The sequence below is a fragment of the Octopus bimaculoides genome, chromosome 9 (genome assembly GCF_046866305.1).
Source record: "Octopus bimaculoides isolate indiv1 chromosome 9, ASM4686630v1, whole genome shotgun sequence".
NCBI classification, from domain to species: Eukaryota; Metazoa; Mollusca; class Cephalopoda; order Octopoda; family Octopodidae; genus Octopus; species Octopus bimaculoides.
The window spans coordinates 33,298,702-33,322,794 of record NC_142936.1 but is presented as its reverse complement, the minus strand read 5'-3'; the positions used below and the strand labels follow the sequence as shown (position 1 = coordinate 33,322,794).

Here is a 24,093-nt window from a genome sequence, read left to right as displayed (position 1 = left end):
CAGGATTTTGGCATTTCTCTTATTCCTTGACATAAAGACAAAGTAGTCCTCCATGTGGGGCCACTGGTTCTGAGAGTCCTGGCTCTCAATCTAAGTGACCTTTGTCTCACCAACAGCTGTTGCTGATTCCTCAACAGGCCCTTCATCCTCAGGCCGAACAAAAACGTTTTCACTTTCCATAATGCTAAGCGATAGTGGAGGTGCAATGGCCCAGTGGTTAGGGCAGCGGACTCGCGGTCATAGGATTGCGGTTTCGATTCCCAGACCGGGCGTTGTGAGTGTTTATTGAGCAAAAACACCTAAAGCTCCATGAGGCTTCGGCAAGGGATGGTGGCGAACCCTGCTGTACTCTTTTACCACAACTTTCTCTCACTCTTACTTCCTGTTTCTGTTGTGCCTGTAATTCAAAGGGTCAGCCTTGTCACACTGTGTCACGCTGAATATCCCCGAGAACTACGTTAAGGGTACACGTGTCTGTGGAGTGCTCAACCACTTGCACGTTAATTTCACGAGCAGGCTGTTCCGTTGATCGGATCAACTGGAACCCTCAAGGTCGTAAGCGACAGAGTGCCAACAACAAACAAAATGATAAGCGATAACTTGATAAGCCGATAATGTAGACAATGTAAGACCATAATGTGACAACATTGTAAGTGAACACAACTGCACTACGCCGTTCAGCTAGCTGCTGCTGCGTCAACAAATCACGTCAGCCAATAGCGTGCCTGACAGACTCTTCGAGACACACCCACAAGAGACAGGGACAAACGCATGAATTTTGTTAGCGGAACTAAATTTAGCGGAAGCTAAATGGTCCGCTAACAGTTTCCAAGGTTAGCGAAAACGCTAATCCGCTAAGCGAAAAATTAGCTGTTAGCGGATTAGTGGAACTGTGCTTTGGCTACTGACTGGCCGGAGCTATCTCTCTGTCTCTCTCTCTCTCTCTCTCTCTCTCTCTCTCTCTCTGTCTCTCCCACGTAGAATTTAAACAAATGAAATTCAGTTTAAACTTTATAAATAAATATATTTCATTTCATGTTCAGTTTAAACTTTATAAATAAATATATTTTTGCATTATTCATTATTGTTTTTAAAAACAAATCACATACACCAATCAGCACCACCAATGACCACCACCACCACCACCACGCGTAATCCAAAGTTGGAATTAATCACCGCGATATTGCCATCGCCACCGCTACAACAGAAAATATGCCCCTCGTGTGGAGCTAGCATGATGGAAGTAGCCGAAAAGTTTTTTTTTCAAATTTGATAAATTCTACGGAAACAAACGAAGGTGGACGAGAGATAGACAGACAGATAGATAGATAGCTCCGGCCAGTCAGTAGCCAAAGAAACAGATTTCAACTCAAACCAGTAGTAACATTCCTTGTTTAGATTTTTCTACTTTCGCTTCTGACAGCTAATACCATGACAGTGCCCAATAAACATATTTAAGTTCATTAGAAATATCTGAAGGAGACTGAAATTACTAATGTTTGACTTTTTAAATGAATACAGAGAACAAGAAACGTTAATGACATTTTGGTTACAATGTTTACACCGAAAACCCCTGACGTATTGTAAACGATGTACTTTCAATAGAAAATTATAATTACAAAAGCATACATTTCATAAACTTTAGACACGTGTTATTGTTTTTGTTTTTTTTACTTTGAAATCGAGAAAATCTATACATAAATCGAATTTGTCCCATAATAATGGAAAATTTAAATACATAAAATCCTTTGGAGAGAAACAGGTAAGACCGGTAATACAGCAATTGTAGATTAAACTTGAAAAGAAATATAAACAGATGCAAATGCAAAGAAATTTTGTAACGAGAAACCTATAGTTACTTATTAGATATATCATTATATCCTTAAAAAGTGAACAAACCTTCGCCGATTTTTTCTAGCTTCTCGTATTTTTGCATTTTTTTTTCTCAACTCCGGAGCAATATGTTTAAGGTAAAGCTATAATATTAATTAGATTCGAATTGTGGGGAAAATAGGAACAAAAGAGATAATTTGTAAGTAAATAATCCTTTTAATTATTTTTATAAATAATATTTAAAATTTAAAAGTAAATTGTGAATTCCCTTTGTAAAATTTAAATCATTATACAAACAGAATATGAAAACTAAAGATCTCAATATTCGAAATATATTTGTTTAAAATCTGCACAGTGTCGAAGTATGAAATTTGCTGATAGACTCCCACATTTTTCGTTTTTCTTCTCGTGTCCCACCCTGTAGAATATTCTCTGTGGAAATACATACGTTTGTGTTTAATAAGTTTATGTATACCCAAATGGTTAAGAAATTCAGTTAATCGGGTTCGATATCACTACATGACACTTTGCATTTATAAAACTTCTGGTTAATCTAAATGTTGTGGGTGAAATTCGATGGATAGGAACACTGTGGAAACTGTCAGATGGACTTTATTGTAATTCAAAGTGTTTTTGTCGGAAGATTTAAGTTAATGATACATGGGTTAACGGGATACTCAACCATTTATGTTATTGTTGGTTGCGTATTTTGGTACTGTAAGCCTTGTACTCTTTCTGTAAATTTCATTCTCACACAGTCAAATATTAACTACATGTAAATCTTGGCTCCCTTCAGTTTGGTCCAGTTTAGCCACTACTCATCTGTTAAATGTTGTCACGGCCGGTTGGTTGTTGGCCTGGTCTGTAGTGGTGACTGATTGAATTGATGAATGCAAATATGTATAGCATTGAATTCGATATCGCATTTTCCGACATAGAAATCACAATTCAATCATGTGCACAACCGAGATTTTATCCAATGAACGGCCGCTGTCCACGTGATAGTTCGGTGGTCTAACTAGAAACTAACGTGCGTGAGGCCTACAAATACAGCTGAATTGAGCACCAAAAATTCTCCGTCTTGGGTCGAGTTACTATACACCCCTAATAGTTGTTTTAACAGCTGTATATTCAACCTAGAATGAAAGAAGGCACACCACAGCAACTATGTAAAAATTTGCCCAAATGTTAAGTTTCCAACAAAGACTTTCTGTAGTGTATAAACACCTTTCCTGTTAATGTGACAGATAAATTATTTTCTAATACATAAAGAAGCTTTCCTTGTTACATATGTTTGTTGGGCTGCATGTGGAAGTAACTGAACAACACCTGTGAACAAGCTTGCTTCCCAACTACATGGTTTAGGGTTCAGTCCCACTGCATGGCACTTTCGGCAAGTGTCTTCTACTATAAGCTCATTGTATATATGTGTCTGTGTTTACACACACACATATTGTCAGACCCTCATGGCCGGTGCAGCCATTAGTTTATATACATATATATATATATGTCTTTGTGTCTGTTTTTGTTCCCCATCACCGCTCGACAACTGGTATTGGTGTGTTTATGTTCCTGTAACTTAGTGGTTTGGCAAAACAGATCGATAGAATAAGTACTAGGCTTTAAAAAATAAAATAAGTCCTGGAGTCAGTTTGTTCAACTAAAATCTTCAAGACAGTGCTCCAGTATGGTTGCAGTCAAATCATAGTATCAGACATTAGGCACATTGAGGTAATCAGCAAGGAAAGTCAGCATGCCTGCAGCTCAATATCTGGAGAGGCAGGTCCATACTGTCTAACAGCGTTGTGGGTGCTGGACAAATGGCAGACTACTTGGGATGTGATTTGTTCCAGATCTCCACATGGAATAAAAAACTAAGACAAGGTAATGAGCAGGCTAGATTTACCCAGAAACTAGGCAAGAAAAAGTTATCTCTAAAGTTCCAAACACCTACATCACATTCTGCCTGACTGGGATGTGATCTAGGAGTCATCTACTCCTGCCTGACCATTGTACTTTACCCATTTCATGGCTGACCTGAGTGGAGTGCTTGCTCTTCTATTTTCTGTGGAAGAGGCAGATTCCACTGGTCATACTGTAGCTAATGATGTGCAGATATGTGCTAAGGGTACAATGTCTCCGGTATTTCTTTGGCAGTGGTCAATGGTTTCCACATCTCATCTCTTTCACAGAGTTGTAGTCCTGGATCAATGTAGACTGAGGCAGGGCATCTTGCTCCTAGTGGGTTGGTAAGATGCTCATAACCTTGTACCAGTTAGACAACACAGTTTGTACAAGTTTCACTATGGCATTTTATAGAAGTAGAAAGGATGATGAAATCCTTGAGGAAAACTCTGGCCATTAAGCTGGTCTTTTCCAAGGACTTTGGTTAATTTCCAGAAATCTCTGATCTGGCAACACTACCAGGGGGACATTGTTGGTTCAGGATAAACTCTACGGTTATGGTAGTGCTCTCAGCCTGGTCTGCCCAAGATATGTGCAGATTGACAAAACTGTCCTGCATGCTCTCATTCAACTTTAGTTTGGTGTCCATTTATAATGTCACTAATTTAGTGAGAGTAGTACCTAATTTATGGTATGAAAGTGTTTGTGGAAAAGTCCAGTAAATGAGCTTTTGAGAGGCATGTGTAATGGAATATCAGAAGGCAGTTTTTATACAAAAGTATTTTATATTAACAAGAGCTGACAAGTAGAGTGTAGTCGAGTGTATGTGCACATGAGTCAGAGAAAACTTTATAACTTATGCTTGAAATATAGATTCAGTTGGAAGTCATTATAAGCTAATAGGAACAGAGCTAGCATAAACAAAAATATCCCACTCATAACATAACCAGAGTAGTAAGCTGATGTCATCCAGAATTTCATGGCGTGAAGTTGGCATAAATGAAATAGGCTGAAGTAGCAAGTTGAGAATGGTTATAATTCATAGCTAGTGACACAAAGCGGGTGTGAAAAACTGTTCATGATGAAGAAGCAATGTTGCTGGTCCACCGTCTTTCTGCTAACTGATTAAAAGACGTGCCTCACTTCATGGATAGAAAACTGCCCTAATTGGCTGGAGAATGCCATAGCACAACTGTGCTATGGCATAACAACTCTCCAAGCACTACAGATTTGTAGAGTTATATTGAACAGCTACAGTCACCTGTAAGGCAGAAGCAGTTATCAGCTGATTTCATCATGAAGATCATCCTGCTGTCTTCTTTGGCCAGGAAATATAAGCAGTTTACCCTTGCCTGGTGATTAGTGCAAAGGAAGTTGTGTGATGGATGAGACTGAAAGGACTGAAGACTGACACTTTCCACTTTGACCAAGCTCTCATTAACTTTTTAAAATTCACTTAAAAAAGAAGGTGAGTATAGAGAGAGATGCTTCCCTCTAGAATATTTGTTGAAAGGTGGGTGAATACGATGCTTGAGTGAATTATCTTGCTTTGAGGAAGAGAATGGACGACAGGAGTGGCTCTTTGCAGTGCTGTTGGCTGTCAGGGTGATCCAGGATTAGTGACATTTTTGGTTACCCCTAGCTAATAGTCACCACAATAGGGGAATTTTATTGTTATCAATTTTCGTATTGTTGTTTGCATTGTTTACCTGTGTATATGTAAATTTCCACTGTCTATTGTATTGTGCTAAATGTTTTTTTGACTCTTATAGCCCATATAAAAAGTATTATTATTATTATTATTATTATTATTATTATTACTACTACTACTACTACTACAACTAAGGCGGTGTGCTGGCAGAATCATTAGTTCACCAGGCAAAATACTTAGTGGCATTTCGTCTGTCTTTATGTTCTGAGTTCAAATTCCACTGAGGCTGACTTTGCCTTTCATCCTTTTAGGGTTGATAAGATAAGTACCAGTTGAACACTGGGGTCAATGTAATCGACTTATCCCCTACCCAGAATTGCTGGCCTTGTGCCAAAATTTGAAACTGTTGTTATTATTATTGTTATTATTATTATTATTATTATTATGTTGTTGTTTTTTTTTCTTCTTTCTTCAAATTTTCTTCCATTTCTCGCCGAGTGTTTTCCGTACACCTAGGGCAGAGAAACTCGTATGCATTCCCAGTTTACACACGCAAATTCACAGGTAAAATATGTATTTAAAAAAAAAAAAATTCATGAATGGATGTTGTTTTCACAGCGATAATGCTCTTCTCAGTACATGAGCCGTTCCAGTTAACACGATTTTTTGCACTTCCTGTAGGGATGGTAAGCCTGGTATCATTTTCAAATAGGTTTCAGTACCTTTTTTTATCATTCCTAGAGATCCTACACTCACTGGTACGGTAGTCGCCTTGAGGTGCCACATTTTTTCAATTTCTATTAGCAAGTCTTTATATTTACTGATCTTGTCAAATTCTTTCGCCACTATATTATAATCACAGGGAATACTCATGTCAATTAATAAACACTTCTTCTTTGTCTGATCTTTTATAATAATATCCAATTTATTAGCTTTTATAGCCTTGTCGGTATGTACGGGGAAGTCCCAGAGAATCGATACATTTTCTCCCTCAGTCACAGCTTCAGGATGGTGTTTATACCATTTGTCAGCGGTTTTGATTTTACAATGCTGACATATTGTCCAGTGTAAATACTGGCCAATTCTGCCATGCCTTGCTTTATATTCTACAGGTGCTAAGACTCTACACCTTGAGATTAGGTGGTCTATAGTTTCAATTGCATTGTTACAGAATCGGCATTTTGGGTCAGCTCCATTTTTTATCACATTGGCTTGGTAGTTCCGGGTTAATAAGCTTTGGTCTTGAGCAGCCAATATGAAACCTTCACTCTCTGCTTTTAGCCCTGAGCTTCGTAACCATTGATGCATGCGTTTCTGGTCGACATCAGCTTGTTTGCTACGAGCCGCATACTTGCCATGCAGAGGTTTCTGTTCCCATCTGCTAGCTAATTTTTCATGTGCTTTTGTCTTTGCAATTAATTTTATTTCCTTTGCAGCAACAGTTGGCGCATTTCCTTCAACCTGATCAAGCTGGTGGGTATCTAAGTGATCGGTAGCGAATTTTTTGCTCTCTTTCAGAATAGAGTGAAGTTTTTTCGGTCTTTCATGTTTTTCAACAAGTTTCAGCATCCAATCATTGGTTGTTTCAAGGTATTTGGCCAGTCCGATTGTGGTGGTTTTGTACGTAAGTTCAAGCTGGATCAAGCCTCGACCTCCCTGAGCTCTGGGAAGGTAAAGACGATGGTGCATCTTATTACAAGTCAGTAGCTTGCGGATTTTTCTATCAATTTTGACTATTTCACTGGTATTCAAGTTAAGCACATTGAAGCTATAAAGAACAACTGGGACTGCTAAGGAATTTATGGCTAACACCTTATCATATGCATTCAGCTCAGACTTCAGAACTGCTCGAACTCTTCTGTAACATTCCTTCCTAGCCTTCTCTTTCATGCTTGCATGCTGGATACCAGAGCCTTCATTTATTCCTAGGTATTTATAGGTTTGTTCCTGCTCAAGTTCTTTTATTACTGTTTCGACATCTAATTCTATTGAACTTTACTTTACCAGTTTCCCTTTCATCACTGAATCCTTTCACAGTATGTAGTAGTCCTTGAAGCTCTTCATCATCTTTGCTATATAGCTTTAAATAATCCATATAAAATAGATGGCATATTTTCCTGTTGTCAATTTTGTAGCCATACCCTGTTCTATTCAGTTCACTTGAGAGTGGTATTAGTGCTATGCAGAAAATTAGTGGTGAAAGCAAGTCACCTTGGAAAATGCCACAGTTTATGCTAATATTGTTTGAGGGCAATACTCCATTAGAATGATATAATTGCAGCTTCATGTTCTATAGTAACATATTATACTTTAAAAAATCTGAAATCACAGGAGAAATTTTGAAAATGTCCAGCGAATTCAAAATCCACGAATGTGGTATGCTGTCAAAGGCTTTTTTATAATCAATCCACGAAGAGCTGAGATTTCTGCGCTTGTTATGGCAGTTCTCAAGGATCATGCGATTAATTAAGAGCTGATCTTTGCATCCGTATGAGCCTCGTCTGCATCCGTATGAGCCTCGTTTGCATCCATATGAGCCTCGTCTGCATCCTTTTTGTTCAGTGGGAAAGAGGTTATTCATCATCATCATCATCATCGTTTAACGTCCGCTTTCCATGCTAGCATGGGTTGGACGATTTGACTGAGGACTGGTGAAACCGGATGGCAACACCAGGCTCCAGTCTGATTTGGCAGAGTTTCTACAGCTGGATGCCCTTCCTAACGCCAACCACTCAGAGAGTGTAGTGGGTGCTTTTACGTGTCACCCGCACGAAAACGGCCACGCTCGAAATGGTGTCTTTTATGTGCCACCCGCACAAGCCAGTCCAGGGGCACTGGCAACGATCTCGCTCGAAAATCCTAAAGGAGCCAGTCAGGCGGTACTGGCAACGGCCACGCTCAAAATGGTGCATCTCATGTGCCACCCGCACAAGAACCAGTCCAGGGGCACTGGCAACGATCTTACTTGGCTTGCCGGGTCTTCTCACGCACAGCACATTTCCAAAGGTCTCGGTCAGTAGTCATCGCCTCGGTGAGGCCCAATGTACGAAGGTCTTGCCTCACCACCTCAGCCCAGGTCTTCCTGGGCCTACCTCTTCCACGGGTTCCCTCAACTGTTAGGGTGTGGCACTTTTTCACGCAGCTATCCTCCTCCATTCTCACCACATGTCCATACCAGCGCAATCGTCTCTCTTGCACGCCACAACTGATGCTTCTAATGTTCAGCTTTTCTCTCAAGATACTTACACTCTGACGGGTATTCACATTGACATTACACATCCAACGGAGCATACTGGCTTCATTCCTTGCGAGTTTACGTATGTCCTCAGCAGTTACAGCCCATGTTTCACTGCCATGTAGCATGGTTGTTCGTACGCATGCGTCATACAGTCTGCCTTTTACTCTGAGTGAGAGTCCCTTTGTCGCCAGCAGGGGTAAGAGCTCTCTAAACTTTGCCCAGGCTATTCTTATTCTAGCAGCTACACTTTCAGCGCACCCACCCCCACTACTAACTTGGTCGCCCAGATAGCGGAAGCTATCGACTACCTCTAGTTTTTCACCCTGGAATGAGATAGAAGTTGTTTCCTGTTTGTTTGCAGTCTTTATTGCACCTGAACATCTGCCACAAACAAAAACTAACTTGCTAGTTAACCTGCTTTTGATGTTGCTGCACCTCTTATGTGTCCATAGCTTGCACCGGGTACATCTTATAGAGTTACTACCTACTCCTTTTCTACATACTGAGCAGGGCCATCTACCTGAAGGGGTTTGTGTTTTATCTTCCATAAACGTATATATTTTCTCCACTAGAATAGATGTCAAAATCTTATAGGTAGCAGACAAACATGTTATAGGCCAGTAGTTTTTGGGGTCTTTGGTTTCGTTATTTTTGGGGAAGAGGTAAGTAATACCATTTGCCATCCAATGGGGAGTTTTTTCTGGGTCTTTTATAATACTATTAAATAGTATTACTAACATTTTGTGTGCGGATGAGAGCCAGAAATTTGGTACTCTATCAGTACCAGGGGATTTCCACTTATGAGCCTTTGTTAGTGCCCTCCTTAGGTCGGCGATTGAGATGTCTTCCCATACTTGTTCTTGTAGATTTTTGTAGGCATCTTAGGTGTGTTTGATCCAGTCTGCATTTTCATTGTATGGTTTCTCATCACTCCAGATCCCTTTCCAAAAGTTTTCAACTTCTTCCATTAGGGGTGGATTTTCAATGGTTATTTTTTCTTTCCCTATTTCCCTGTAAAATGATTTGGCATTGGATTTGAACATCTTATTTTGCCTGTAGAATCTGATTCTTTTCTCAAATCTGCGTATTCTCTGAGCTTTTGCTTGAACTTTTTGTTTAAGTGTTTCATTCACTGACATTAGTTCTTCTCTTGTTGAGAGTCCATATTTTCTCACGATCTTCCTGCTTTTTCTTGATCTTCTATCATTTCCAGAGATTAGCTCAGTTAATATTGATATCTCCCTTCGCAACGATTCAATCTCAGTTTCAATTCTACTCCTCCAGTTTGATTTTCTTTTCGAATTTGGTATTGTTGGCTTTTTGGGTGTTAAACTTATTATTATTATTATTATTATTACTATTATTATTATACAAAATCACCAGCATGCTGGATAAAATGCTTAGTAGTATTTCTTCTAGCTTTACATTTTGAGTTCAAATTCTGCTGAGGTCAATTTCGCCTTTCATTCTGTTATATAGACTGTTAGATTTGTTTGTTGTTCGTCTGAAGTCCCATATTTCAATGTTGTTCGTCTGAGGTCCCTGTTCGTTGTTGTTTTGTGTGGCTGTCGAGGTTGAATGTTATTGATATATATGGCGAGGACAACATTCTTGTTTCTTGATAACGAACATTCGGTGAGTGCGTTCTTTGTTTATAGTTAATAAATAAATGTGATAACTAAATAGTACAACTCGTTGTTTTCTCTGCGAGTCCCCCGAGAGGAATACAACAGAGTTTAGTGGCGTCGCCGGTAGGATTACATGCATACTTTGCCGTAAAATTGTTCATCTTAATAACATGGCGAAAAAACAGACAGTAGAGCTGATAAAGTTGTTTAGGGAACAAATGGAACAGCAAATGCAGCAACATAAGAGAGATATGGACACTCTGTTAAAACTGTTTGGTGCCCGACAAGTTGAAGGAGATTCCAGTGGCTATTTTTCAGCTGCTTCGACAACAGTGTCGATTCCACCATTTGCTGCATTTGATTCAACAACAGAACTATGGTCAAGATTCCGCACGTTTGTGGCTGCAAATGCTGTACCTGAACAACGCATGGCACAAGTGTTCCTGACCAATCAGACTGCTACTATTTACAAGCAACTTGCTAATCTGGCTACTCAACAAAATACGCCTAAAGATATCAACAACTTGACAATGGACGAAATCGTTGACTTTATGAAGGAACAGTTCGACCCAAAACTTTTCATTGTGAGAGAGCGTTTCAAGTTTTGGAGTGATATGCAATGGAAGCCAGGCGAAACTCTCCAGGAGCTGGCAGCACGTATACGTCAGGATGCGGCTACCTGTGATTTTCCATCGATTACCAACCCACAGGATGAAGCTCTGAGACAGAGATTCATATGTTCGGTCAACAATGAAGCGGTTCTGAAGGCGCTTTTTAAGATCAAAGACACAGAACTAGATTTTGCCCATGCTGTCCAAGTTGCCATCGAGACTGAAGATGCAGCAAAGGTTGCAAAAGAAACTGTCTACGGTTCCAAAACCAAACAAGTCTACAAGGTCCAACAGAACAAGAATAAGAGTCCTCAAAAGAACCATCAGCAGTCTTATTCCACAGACCAGGAGAAATGCTACCGATGTGGAAAGGCCCACAAAGTGACAGACTGTCCTTTCAAAGAAACCAAATGTCGTTTTTGTGACAAAAAGGGACATTTGCAAGCGGTGTGTAGAAAAAAACATCAGCAACGCAATGGCTACTCACAAACTCCCGTGAAAAGAATCACAAAAGCTGAGCTAGTCAAGGCGATCCAAGGCGAAGTTTCCCGAGATACTCATAGTTTGATTGTGCCAATAACAATCCAGAACAGACTGTTCACAATGGAATTGGACACTGCCACTACAGGCAATTTTGTTTCCTTGTCAGTCTGGAAACAACTTGAAAAACCAAAGCTGCAAGATGTCAAGCATCGCTATGAATCTGTCAGCAAGCACGACCTGCCTGTTCGGGGAACTTTCATGGGCCAAACCAAGGATCCAACAACTGGTAAGCAGAATCTAATACCATACATCGTCACCAAGATCTCTGATCTTAATTTGCTGGGACGAAATGCTATCCAGACTCAGGAAATTTCCATGGACACTGCTCTAGGTTTGAAAAGCATAGACAGCCAAGCCAAGAGGGAAGGTGCAGAAGTGATATATCCAAAGACCTCAAGTGAGCCCTATGTTTCCCTGCAACAAGATTGTCACAACATGTGTGATGAATTCCCAGATCTTTTCAAGCAAGAATTGGGATGTCTCAAGAACTTTGAACTGGAAGTGAAATTCAAATCGGACGCAACACCAGTCTTTCACAAGGCACGTCCGGTCCCATTTGCTCTTCGTGATGACCTGGCCAAAGGGTAGTGATATCAACAGTGATGCACTACGTCCGTGAAGGCTGGCCACCAAAGAACATGGAGATCAATGACGAAGTCAACAAGTTCCGGAAGTTATCAAACTCACTCAGTATCTGCCATGGATGCCTTATACATGGATCTAGAGTTGTGATTCCACATAGCTTGCAGCCAAAGATCCTCAATCTTCTGCATCTTGGACACTTTGGCATGGAACGCATGAAACAACTAGCAAGAACTGCTGTTTATTGGCCTGGTATCGATGCTGCTATAGAGATAGCCAGTCAACGATGTGATTCGTGTAATGAATACCAAAGGCAGCAATCTAAGCCTCCAGTTCACCCATGGATGTTACCAGAAAAGCCGTGGAGCCACTTACACCTGGACCACGCAATAACTTTTATGGGTAGAGATTGGCTGGTGATCACAGATGCTTATTCCAAGTATCCATGCATTCATCCTACTTCCTCCATGTCCTCCAAAACCACTTTAAATCTGCTTGAAGAAGACTTTGCGCACTTCAGATTTCCTCACACACTGGTCACCGATAACGCACCAACTTTTACGTCTGAGGAGTTCCAGAGCTGGTGCAAAGAACGTGGGATCACACACCTGACAGGGGCACCTTACCACCCAGCTACCAACGGAGCAGCGGAACGTTTGGTGCAGACCTTCAAACAAGCTTTGAGGAAGTGTTCTCTTCCGCCGACACGAGCACTTCAGTACCGGAGGATTCTGCAGTACCGGAGAACACCGACATCCTGTGGATTCTCTCCAAGTGAACTTTTGAATCACCGGCAGATACGAACAAGGATTGATTCTCTGCTGCCATCACCAGCACACATTGCTCAAAGCAAACAGTCTAAGGAAGCATATAAGTCTCAGGTGACTCCAGGCTTGGCTGATGTCGCTAAAGTTACCAGGCAGTACAAGGCCGGAGATCCTGTGTATGCACTATACTATGGACCTTGCCGAGACAAAGATCCCCGATGGGTACCAGCAATCATTAAGAAGTCATTGGGTACTCCCTGCTTTAACGTCAGGGTCATACCTCATGGCCCGATGTGGAGACGACACTGGGAACAGCTGCGACCGCGGTACACAACTGAGGAAGACAATGAACCTGGTGATGCAGAAGACACTGTATTTGAATTTGCAACAGATCACCCGATGGAGATCTCGGAAACTGTGCCACTAACTCAAAGATAAACCAGACCCAAGACCATGTTACCTGTTCTGGAATATGGACCAGACAACCCAAGACGGTCCAAGAGAACCCGTAAAACCCAAGAGAGACTTTGCTGTTGATACTTCTTGTGTAGCATCAATTTCAGTGGGGAGATGTTATATGGACTGTTAGATTTGTTTGTTGTTCGTCTGAAGTCCCATATTTCAATGTTGTTCGTCTGAGGTCCCTGTTTCGCTGTTGTTTTGTGTGACTGTCGAGGTCGAATGTTATTGATATATATATGGCAAGGACAACATTCTTGTTTCTTGATAACGAACATTTGGTGATTGCGTTCTTTGTTTATAGTTAATAAATAAATGTGATAACTAAATAGTACAACTCGTTGTGTTTTCTCTGCGAGTCCCCCGAGAGGAATACAACAAATTCTTTTGGGGTTGATGAAAAAAGTACCACTTGATCACTTGGATTGATGTAATCAACTAGTTCCTTCCTCACAGAATTTCAGGTCTTGTACCAACAGTAAAAAGGATTATTATTATTATTGTTATTAAGATGGTGAGCTGGCAGAACTGTTAGCATGCCAGGCATAATGCTTAGTGATATTTTGATTGTCTTTACATTCTGAACTCAAATTCCACTGAGGTCAACCTTGGCTTTCATTCTTATGATATTGATAAAATAAGTACCAGTCAAGTTCTGAAGCTGATGTAATTGACTTTCTCCTTCCCTCACTAATTGCTAGTCCTGTGCCAAAATTTGAACCCTAAGGAGTGAACTGGCTGAATTGTTAATACACCAAACAAAATGCTTAGGGCAATTCTTTTGGTTATTTACATTCTGTGTTTAAATCCCACTGAGATCGACTTTGCCTTTCATACTTACAGGGTTGATTAAAGAAGCACCATTCAAGTACTGGGGTAGACTTAACTGATTTACATTTATCCTCTCCTCTAAAATAGCTGGCCTTATGCCAAAATTTGAAACCTTTTATGGTGGAGAGCTGACAGAATGGTTAGCATGCCAGAAAAATTGCTTAGGAGCATTTCATCCATCTTTATGTTCTGAGTTTAAATTCTGCTGAGGTCAAATTTGCTTTTCATCTTTCAGGGCTGATAAAATAAGTACTAGTCAAGTACTGAAGTTGATGTAATCTACTGGCTCCCCCAAACTCCCTGAAAATTTCAGGCCTTGTGTAGAAAGCATTATTACTATTATTATTATTATTATGATCATTATTAATTTTCATCCTTTCAGGGTTGATAAAGTAAATACCAGTCAAGCACTGGACTCAACATAATCGACTTACCCTCTCCCCAAAATTGCTGGCCTTGTGCCAAAATTATCATCATCATCACCATCATCATTATTATTAAGGTGGCGAACTGGTAGAATCATTAGCATGCTGAGCAAAATGCTCAGCAACATTTTATCTATCTTTATGTTCTGAGTTTATACTCTGCCGAGGTTGACTTTGCCTTTCATTCTTTCAGGGTCGATGAAAAAAGTACCAGTGAAACACTGGGGTCGATGTAATCGACTAGTCCCCTCTTACCAAATTTCAGGCATCATGCCTATAGTAGAAAGGATTATTATTATTATTAATAAGGCGACAAATTGGCAGAATCGTTAGCATGCTGGGAAAATGCTTAGCAGCATTTCGTCCATTTTTATGTTCTGAGTTCAAATTCTGTTGAGGTTGACTTTGCCTTTCATCTTTTCAGGGTCGAGGAAAAAAGTACCAGTCAAGCACTTGGGTTGATATAATCAACAATACACCTCCCCACAAAATGTCAAACCTTGTGTGCCTATAGTAGGAAGGCTTATTATCATCATCATCATCATCATCGTCGTCATCATTATTGCTGTTGTTGTTGTTGTTATTGTTATTATATTTCTGATTGGAAGGCTAGAATGTCTGTGGAAGCTTGACAGATATTTTTGTTATCAAAACTACTGTTTTGGTTTACATTAGTGTTTAAAAGGGAGCATAAGAACTAAATATTTGGGCCTTGTGCTTAAATATAAGTATATGCAAAATGTTTACATGTTTGCAAATGAAAAATGACATGGAAGGGAATAACTTTCTAACACAAAACAAATCAGTTTGTGACAGCAGGAAAAGTCATGAAAATGTAATTTTTGCTGACACAAATAACAATTTGAGGACCACAGTCTTTATGGACAGCAATAAAATTAACTGCAAAGAACAAAGAAGTATTACGACAGAGAAAAATGATACAATGGAATACACACACTCACTCGATAGTAACTGCCAACTCCCTAAACAGAAATAGTGTGGAAAATACCATGATAACTGATACCAGCACAGAAAATAACAACTCGAACAACATGGAGTTGAGAAGCTTAACAGAAAACAATAATAGAATGAATAATGACAACAAAAACATCAAGAATACAACCAATACCAACACCAGTAACAGAGAGGTGGGTGTATTTGGAAGTAACAATATCAGTAACAACATGAACAATTCCACCACCACCACCAACACCACCATCAACAGTGATAGCAGAACAAGTACTTTTGCAGCAACAGCTGTGAAATGCCAATAAAAGTACTATGAGATGTTAGCCCTGGTCCACAAACTCATCAAAAGAGAAAAAACCTGGGTAAACCTTGCGATCCCAGCTGAAGTGGAGGTAGAAACTGAGAAGAGGACAGTAAAGTATAAGTGCGTCTCAGTGCAGTCTCGGGGAGCAGAACAACCCTCCCACCTTCAAGTAGGAGATGGCACTGAGATCAATCTAAGAGGATGTTGAATTCATCCAAAGGGCCCAAAGTTTTGGTACTATCTTGGTCCTTTTTAAAACAGAAGAGCTGGTCATGAAGCATTTGGTGGGACCCCGTAAAACTGACCAGCTTATAATGTACCCATCCTACATGGGCAGAAGAACAATAAAAGTTTGAATCCCTGGAATAACATCAGGTATCAACATATGGTGGCTCATGGGATGCGTGATCGCAGAGGGCAGTAATACCCTTTTCCTAAAAGTCCAATGGACACAAAGAGAAGACTGGGTTGGGATGGATTTGGAAATGCTAATCCAAATAAAACCACAAGACTTGGAGAACATCCCAGACCATGTCTACCTCAAGGACAGGACAAAATTACCTTTGATCACCGAGGGCAGAAGGCCTCATTGCTTCGCTTGTGGTGAAGCAACACACTTACAAGCATGCTGCCCTCAGTGAAAAGGTACATGGATCTGTGGACCTCTGTTGACACCAACACCAAGGCTGGGAAAACAAAAGACAGCACCAGCTGTAGAAAGATCAACACCAACAACAGGGAAAGCAGCAAAAATAGCAACAGTGGTGGTGGTGGTGGCAAGCATAACAACAGCACCAGCAGGAAAAACTGCTGGAGAGGTCAACCACAAAAACCAACTCTTTGTAACCAAGCTCAATGACCCCCCACTCTCACAAACAAACATGCAGTAAAAGATAAACATACAAATACGAATTCACTTCCACACAGAGAGGAGGAGGTTGCAACAGACACTGGTTCTAACACATTGAAAAGTGATGATGAGGAGGAACAGAGTAAATGAAAGAAACTGAAAAGAAGTCACAGAGATGAGACATCTTGTCCTGCACCAAAACAAGATAACAAAGAAACTACACACACACCCACAACAAACACAGGCACTCAGACAACCCCTGCAGCACCACAATCATTAACTAAAGCACCACAAGCACCAAAAAACCCCACTGCAGACAGAAAAAATCTCAAAAGGAAACTCACACCACAAACACAAGAACAGCAAAAAACAACGATGCTGGCAGCTAACTCTGTGTTAGTAAGGAGAGCCAAAAAAAAAAACTGATGGCCCTCTTAACAAAGGACTTAATGATGGTGAGGATGGATTTGGACACTTTCCAAACAATTAGGGATGCCTTTCCAGACAATGTAGGGATCCCTCAAGTAATTGCCAATGCAAGGCTTCTACAAGGGTTCCCAAAGGAGCCCAATGAAGAAATGGAGGTGGGACTACCTGATCTCCAACAGTACCAGGAGGGTAAGTAACACTCTTCATCTTTCTTTCCTTCCTTTTAGGCCAATATGGCAGTGCTAAGAGTAGGTTGCATAAATGTACGTGGTGTGGGATCATCCTAGAAGCAAGGTCGCTTGCTCAGTGACCTCAGGTGGCTGAATTTGGATATAATAGCCATTAGTGAGATCAGGATCACGGACACATGCATCTTAGCACCTATTTTTGACAATTTTGAGATCTCTTAGTTGACCAGGAATGTGGGATGGGGTGGTGGTGTTGTTCAGAAAAGGCCTGGATCCCGAGATACGGTTGGTCTTCCTGGACTCAGAAGGTAAGTCAATGGTCCTGTACATGAACCATAATCAAGGCAGTGCTTTCAGACTGATCACTGTGTATGCTCCAACTGGATTGGGGCAGCTGGACTTCTTCAGATGTTTGGAGGTCTTTCTAGGGACACATCGCTCTTTAATGTTAGTGGGTGACTGGAACGCCATTTTTGATGCACGTGTGGATTGGGTGGGGCTAGTGGATTGGAAAGAAGAGTGCACAAGCTTTGAAAACCTGCTCAGTCATTTCTAACAGGCTGACAGATTCAGACTGGATTACCCAAATGCCCCATTGTGGACATGGGCAAACAGCATTGGGTCATCCAGATCATGTCTAGGATATTTTGTAGGCCAGCATAGGTTGTCCACAATTCGAACTCATCAGCTTTACAGACCACAAATTTGTGATCTGTACAGTTGATCTAGATAGGCTTCATAGGCATGGGCAAAATTCCACTAAGCATTTTGCCCAGCATGCTAATGATTCTATCAGCTCATCACCCTACAATTTTTTAATAGTAATATTTGTTATGTAATGTTCATGTTATTTCTTATTTAAAATGCTGAAAATTATCTATTCTAACAAATGATGACAATTAATAATTTTCAACAATCTCAGTAATGTAAACAATTGTCAAGATATTTGCCATTTTGTTTGTATTGTGGAAATAATCAATGTTGCAGACAACTGATTGGTACATCACAAATATAGAATTCTACCTTTTGAAAAAAATTTCAAGAAAATGAAAGTTTTTAACCTAATATATGCAAAATGACTTCTTCAGATATATTATTGCTAGTTTTGGAAGAACCAGTCATCAATTCTGTAGAAAACTGAGGTAAATTTAGATGAACTGATGTAAAATATTACTAATAGTTATAGCATTATGTATGACATTAAATTGTCATTTCCTGTTTATCTATATTGATAATTGTAGAAATTTTAAATACCCATAAAAATATATAATTTTTAATACTTTCTTAAAATATTTTTTTAATTTCTGTCCTTTTGCATATTTTTCATTTTGAATTTGAGGATGATGGACATACTGTTGAAATATTGTTTAATTCAATAAACAGAGACAAGGTCAGTTTATTACATAACACATCATATACTTCTTATTGCAAATAATTTTTATTATTACTATGTTTAAGGTGGTGAGCTGGCAGAATCATCAGCACACCGGGCAAAATGCTTAGCAGCATCTCATCCGTCATTACATTCTGAGTTCAAATTCCACCAGGGTCAACTTTGCCTTTCATCCTTTCAGGGTTGATAAAATAAAGACAAGTGGAGCACTGGGGTCGATGTAATCAACAAGTCCCCTCCTCAAAAATTTCAGGCCTTGTACCTATAGCAGAAAGTATTATTATTTTTATGCTTAGGATGATGAGCTGTCAGAAGCGTTAGCATGCTGGGCAAAATGCTTAGCAGCATTTCGTTTGTCTTTATATTCTGAGTTCAAATGCTACCAGTGTCAACTTTGGCTTTTATCCTTTCAGGATTGATAAAATAAGTACCAGTTGAACACTGGTACTTATGTAATCAACTTACCCCTCCCCTATAATTGCTGACCTTGTGCCAAAACTTGAAACCATTATCATTATTATGCTTAGATACCACTTTGCTTAATAGAAGCTGTTGCAGTTTAATCCAGAGACCTCAAGACACAGTCAGCTAAACTTCTTACTGTAGGTGTTATTTATGGGTAACACTGTCATATGTGAGGCAAAGGAGATAAAATTCAAAGAATTAAGACTCCATTATTTACATTATTTACATTTGACGGATATTTGTCCTCATCTTGTTTGTTGTTAACACAACGTTTCGGCTGATATACCCTCCAGCCTTCATCAGGTGTCTTGGGGAAATTTCGAACCTGGGTTCTCATTCCTAACGATGTTACTATTATTATATTATTATTATTATTTTTATTATTAATCAGGTCGCTGCCGTGAATCGAACTCGGAATCTTGGGGTTAGTAGACCGCGCTCTTAACCACTACGCCATATGCCCACGGGCATATGGCGTAGTGGTTAAGAGCGCGGTCTACTAACCCCAAGATTCCGAGTTCGATTCACGGCAGCGACCTGATTAATAATAAAAATAATAATAATAATATAATAATAGTAACATCGTTAGGAATGAGAACCCAGGTTCGAAATTTCCCCAAGACACCTGATGAAGGCTGGAGGGTATATCAGCCGAAACGTTGTGTTAACAACAAACAAGATGAGGACAAATATCCGTCAAATGTAAATAATGTAAATAATTCCTCATCTCTTAAATATAGAACTGAATTAAGACTCCATTAAAAAACCGTAATATTTTTTTGATGACAATGTTTTCTGAGAATGTGGGCCATATCCATGAGAACAATTTTGTGTAGTTCTAAAGACTTTGGTCTTCCAAGTATCTGATCATATTATTGAAGAACACCATGTTTGGTATCATCCCCAAAACTCCAATATTTACTCGTACAGTGGTTGTTTTTAGATGCCACACTTTTTAAATGATTCAATCTGTTAGGTAACAGTTTAGGTAACACAGTTTAGGTTTTGTGCCAAGTGCACTAATGACCACAGGAATAATTGTTGTCTTAGTCTTCCACAATCTCTTTAACCTCTCTGGATAGACACTGGTATTTTTTTATTTGTTTGGTATCCACTTTGTTATCATATAGTATGGCAAAGTTTATGATCTTACACTGTTTTTTTATGTCCTCTATAATCATATTTGGTCTCCTTGCTTCAATAGTATGTTCAGTTTTTATGAAGAAATCCCATAAATTCATGTGATTCTTATTCTCTGTTACAGCTCCTGGTTTATGTTCATACTGCTTAGCTTATTTGTTATTTCAAAGCCACACACTTGGATAACACTCCAATGCACTCTTTTACATGCAGTCACTTATACTCTTTTTGAATTCATATAGTAAGCTACATGAATTCAAGAGATAGTTAATACTTTTGTTTCCTTTCCCACAGATTCTGGGTTTGCTCTCTGAGTTTTGTCAATCTTTGCCTTTATCAGATTTGTCATAATAGCTTATTCCTAAGTGACTATAATTAATGATTTTGTTTCTCATTTCGGGTTTGTGTCCATTATCCATAACTAGTGCTATTTACTTCCAGCATCCTTGGTTTGTTGCATGGATTGGCCATGTAATTTCATTTTTTTTTCCATGTACTTATTCTATAATTTTCCCCTCTGTTCTTGAATTCTCCTACTTTTTCAGTAATTATTGACCATCTTTAACCACCAATAGTATTTATTCCTACATACAACATAATTTTTCAATCCTAATATTGCATAGCTAATGGTGTCTTCCACATTTCATAATCCCCTGTCTCCTTCATTTCTTAGTAGGTAGAGACTGGTGATATTATTTTTAGGGTGGTGCACATTGTGTATAGTGGGCAGCTCCCTATATTATTTTTGTTGTTGTTGTTTTTGTTTGGTATCAGCAAGACATCCCTTTGAGTTTCTTGTAAATTTTAGCTGTGTTTAAGAAGTCTATGTTTAAAACTTTTGCTGTGTTGTTCCTAAAGTGATAAAATTACTAAGACTTTATGCCCCTCAAGGTGGAATTTGTAAGCATTTATCTGAAAATTATCTATTTACAAAAATAAAAAAGAATCCAAAGCATTGTATTAAAACCTAAACAGAAAGCCAGAGAATGTTAGACAGTAACTGGAAGAACACTTTTAATACTTTCCCATCTTGAACCAAATTACTATCACCACCATTGCTGACAGAAATGAAAACAACAACAAGAACAATGAAAATGAGGACCATGAAGATACAAAAAAGCAATAGACTTGCCAGTGACACTAATACAATGATTACAATGATAACAGTGACCACCATCAGTATTAGCTCAATTAATAATGAAAATACCACAACAAACAAATCCACTGACAGTGGTTTGGCTGATAATTTCTTTATCTTTGCAGAACTTAAGAAATATGAAATACTTCCTCAGTGAAATTAGTTGCATGATATCTTTAAAACATACCACAAAATGTTCAGGATGATGCTCATTAGAAACTAGCATATACAGACATATACAACTGAGAAGCAGCAAAGTGGGTCAAATGTCACAGTGGCAAATATAAAAAAAGTAGCTCAAAGCTATCTTGGGCCAAAATATATACTGCTTGAAGAATAAGATTCAGCATGGTTGGGGTGAGATTTCCAACTGAAGAGGCGGCCAGGAAGCACTATGTAATACCCCTGCAAAGTGAGATATATTTTCAAGAAAGATTGGAAACAGATGATACTGTTTGTATGGTGGTAATGCTCCCTGATAACATTACCACCATACAAACAGATTACAGAAAACTTAAAGCAAACATAAAAATAGTTGTTCTATTCTAATTTTGGGGTGCTGATTTCAGACACAAAACCAGTTTTCACTCATCACCTCTAACTTTTGAGAAATACATTATTATGCTTTTGCGACAATTCACGTAACCATATATATGATCAATTTTTATTTTGTTTTCCAGATTTTTGTGATACAGACGATACATATCTTCACAATGGCTTCAGGCACTTCAAAACACCAAAGATGCATCAACAAGGCAAATTTATTCTGCTACATGTGTGATGATTTCACAACAGTTGCACAGCACTGAACAATTACTTCCCTCCTGAGAACTGCTTACTTTCATTATTTTGACTATAAAATTGGAGATCAGGACAAATCCTGGGCCCCACACATTTGTTGTAAACCCTATGGTTTAACGGCAAGAAAGCAGCCTTCAACTTTGCTGCCCCGATGGTGTGAAGAGAGCCACAAAGCCATGCAGATGATTGTTATTTTTGTTGAACAAATATAACAGGTTTCAATGTTTCTTTTAGAAAAAAGATCAAATGTCCCAACCTTCCCTCAGCTATGAGACCTGTTCCCACTCAGATGATCTCCCTCTCCCTACACCCCCAGCAAATAAGGATCTTCTTTCATCAGATGAAGAAATGACTTCAGGCGAAGATTTTGCCAAATCGATCTCTTCTGAAGACAATATCTCTGTTTATTCAGGCGTAAGTGGCAATGAGCCCCACTGGATCATGCAGGAAGACCTGAATGACCTTGCCTGTAATTTGTATCTATTAAAGTAGCAGTCAGAGCTCCTGGCATCCTGGCTTAAGCAGTGGAACCTGGTCAAGGCAAATGTAAGGATCACCAGTTTCAGGATACGGAACCAGGACTTTGCTTCATTCTTTGACATGGAAAACAGGTTGTGCTACTACACAAATGTCTCTGGCTTGTTCACCTTCCTTGGTTTCCCACACAGTCCTTCAGACTGGTGCCTTTTCATTGACTCTTCCAAGTTAAGTCTGAAGGCTGTGCTTCTTGCACAATGGGAATAAATACCCCAGCATTCCCATTGCCTTCTCAGTCCATCTAAAAGAGTCGTATAACAATATGGAGCTCCTTTTGGAAGTTGTCAAGTATAACCAGTGCTAGTGGAGTCTCTGTGGGGACCTCAAGGACATTGGGCTCCTTATGGGTATGCAAGCAGGCTTCACAAAGTACTGTTGCTTTCTCTGTCTCTGGGACAGTTGGACTGTGTCCAAGCACTACAAGCAGAAGGACTGGGGATCTTGGAGCACTTTCGTACCTGGTGAACAGTGTCCAAGAAAATCCTCTGATTGACATGAACAAGGTGCTTCTTCCTCCTCTTCATATCAAGCTTGGTTTAATGAAGAATTTCATGCCTTCCAACACTTGTGCTCTCTGTTTCCAGCTCTGAGTTCTGCTAAGCTCAAGGAGAATATCTTTGTCGGACCTCAGATCCGAGAGGTGCTGAAGGATAAGGACTTTGAGGAGCTTCTTATCTTAAAGAAACTGAGAGCATTAGAAGCATTTAAGTCAAGCTGCTATGGCTTCCTTGGTAACACATGGGTACTAGATTACCAAGAGTGTATCGAGAAGTTGTTACAGTCTTATGAGGTTATGGGATGCTGAACGTCGCTCAAAATTCACTTTCTCCACTACCACCTCAACTCCTTCCCTCCAAAGCTCGGAGCAGTGAGTGATGAGCATGGAGAAAGGTTCCACCAAGATATTACTAAGATGGAGAGCAACTACCAAGGCAAGTGGAACCCCAGCATGATGGGGGACTTTTGCTGGATGCTCTTGCATGACTTCCCAGAGGCAATGTACACAAGATCATCCAAAAAATTCACTTCTAACTGTCTACTATACTATGATTTGTGTATATTGTATTATCCAAGTAATTTAGTTCCATCAATGTTCTCTATCTATGCTGTTTTTTTTTTCTGTAATATGCCTTTGTAACAGATGAAATAAATACATATTTTGAATCTATATGCAGTATAATTAAAATATGTAAAAGCTAAAAAACGAGGTGATAGAACAAACCTGTTCAGAAAATTGAATTCACCACATCAAAATTAGTAAAAAAAACATCTATTCACATCCTCACCTCAGAGCAAAAAAAAAATTTTTGTAAACCAATGTAATTATTGTGCAATGTCAAAACAAGGTAACACAAACTCACACACACACACGCATGTGCACATACACACACACACACACTCACAGA

At 39.4% G+C, this 24,093-nt stretch overlaps 1 protein-coding gene and 1 long non-coding RNA gene across 4 annotated transcripts in view; one reads left to right on the top strand and one right to left on the bottom strand.

Annotated features, from left to right (window-relative positions):
• The window catches only part of LOC106880362 (cyclin-dependent kinase 5), an 80,882-nt gene extending 78,869 nt beyond the window's left edge, over window positions 1-2,013 (bottom strand). Inside the window, exon 1 of one of the 2 annotated variants that reach the window (XM_014930247.3) lies at window positions 1,900-2,013. In XM_014930247.3, coding sequence (XP_014785733.1) covers window positions 1,900-1,936 — 37 coding nt within the window. In that variant the 5' untranslated portion in view covers window positions 1,937-2,013. Of the gene's footprint in view, window positions 1-1,859 lie in introns of both variants that reach the window. The other variant, XM_014930248.3, reaches the window with a different exon arrangement.
• Window positions 1,895-23,855, top strand: LOC128248717 (uncharacterized). 2 transcript variants are annotated; one of them, XR_016243107.1, is made up of 3 exons: window positions 1,895-2,032; window positions 14,898-17,214; window positions 22,030-23,855. It is a non-coding gene; the product is annotated as an uncharacterized LOC128248717 (long non-coding RNA). The 2 variants fall into 2 exon arrangements; XR_008264883.2 differs by lacking the exon at window positions 1,895-2,032 and adding an exon at window positions 18,553-18,603.
• Window positions 23,856-24,093: the final 238 nt, after the last annotated feature.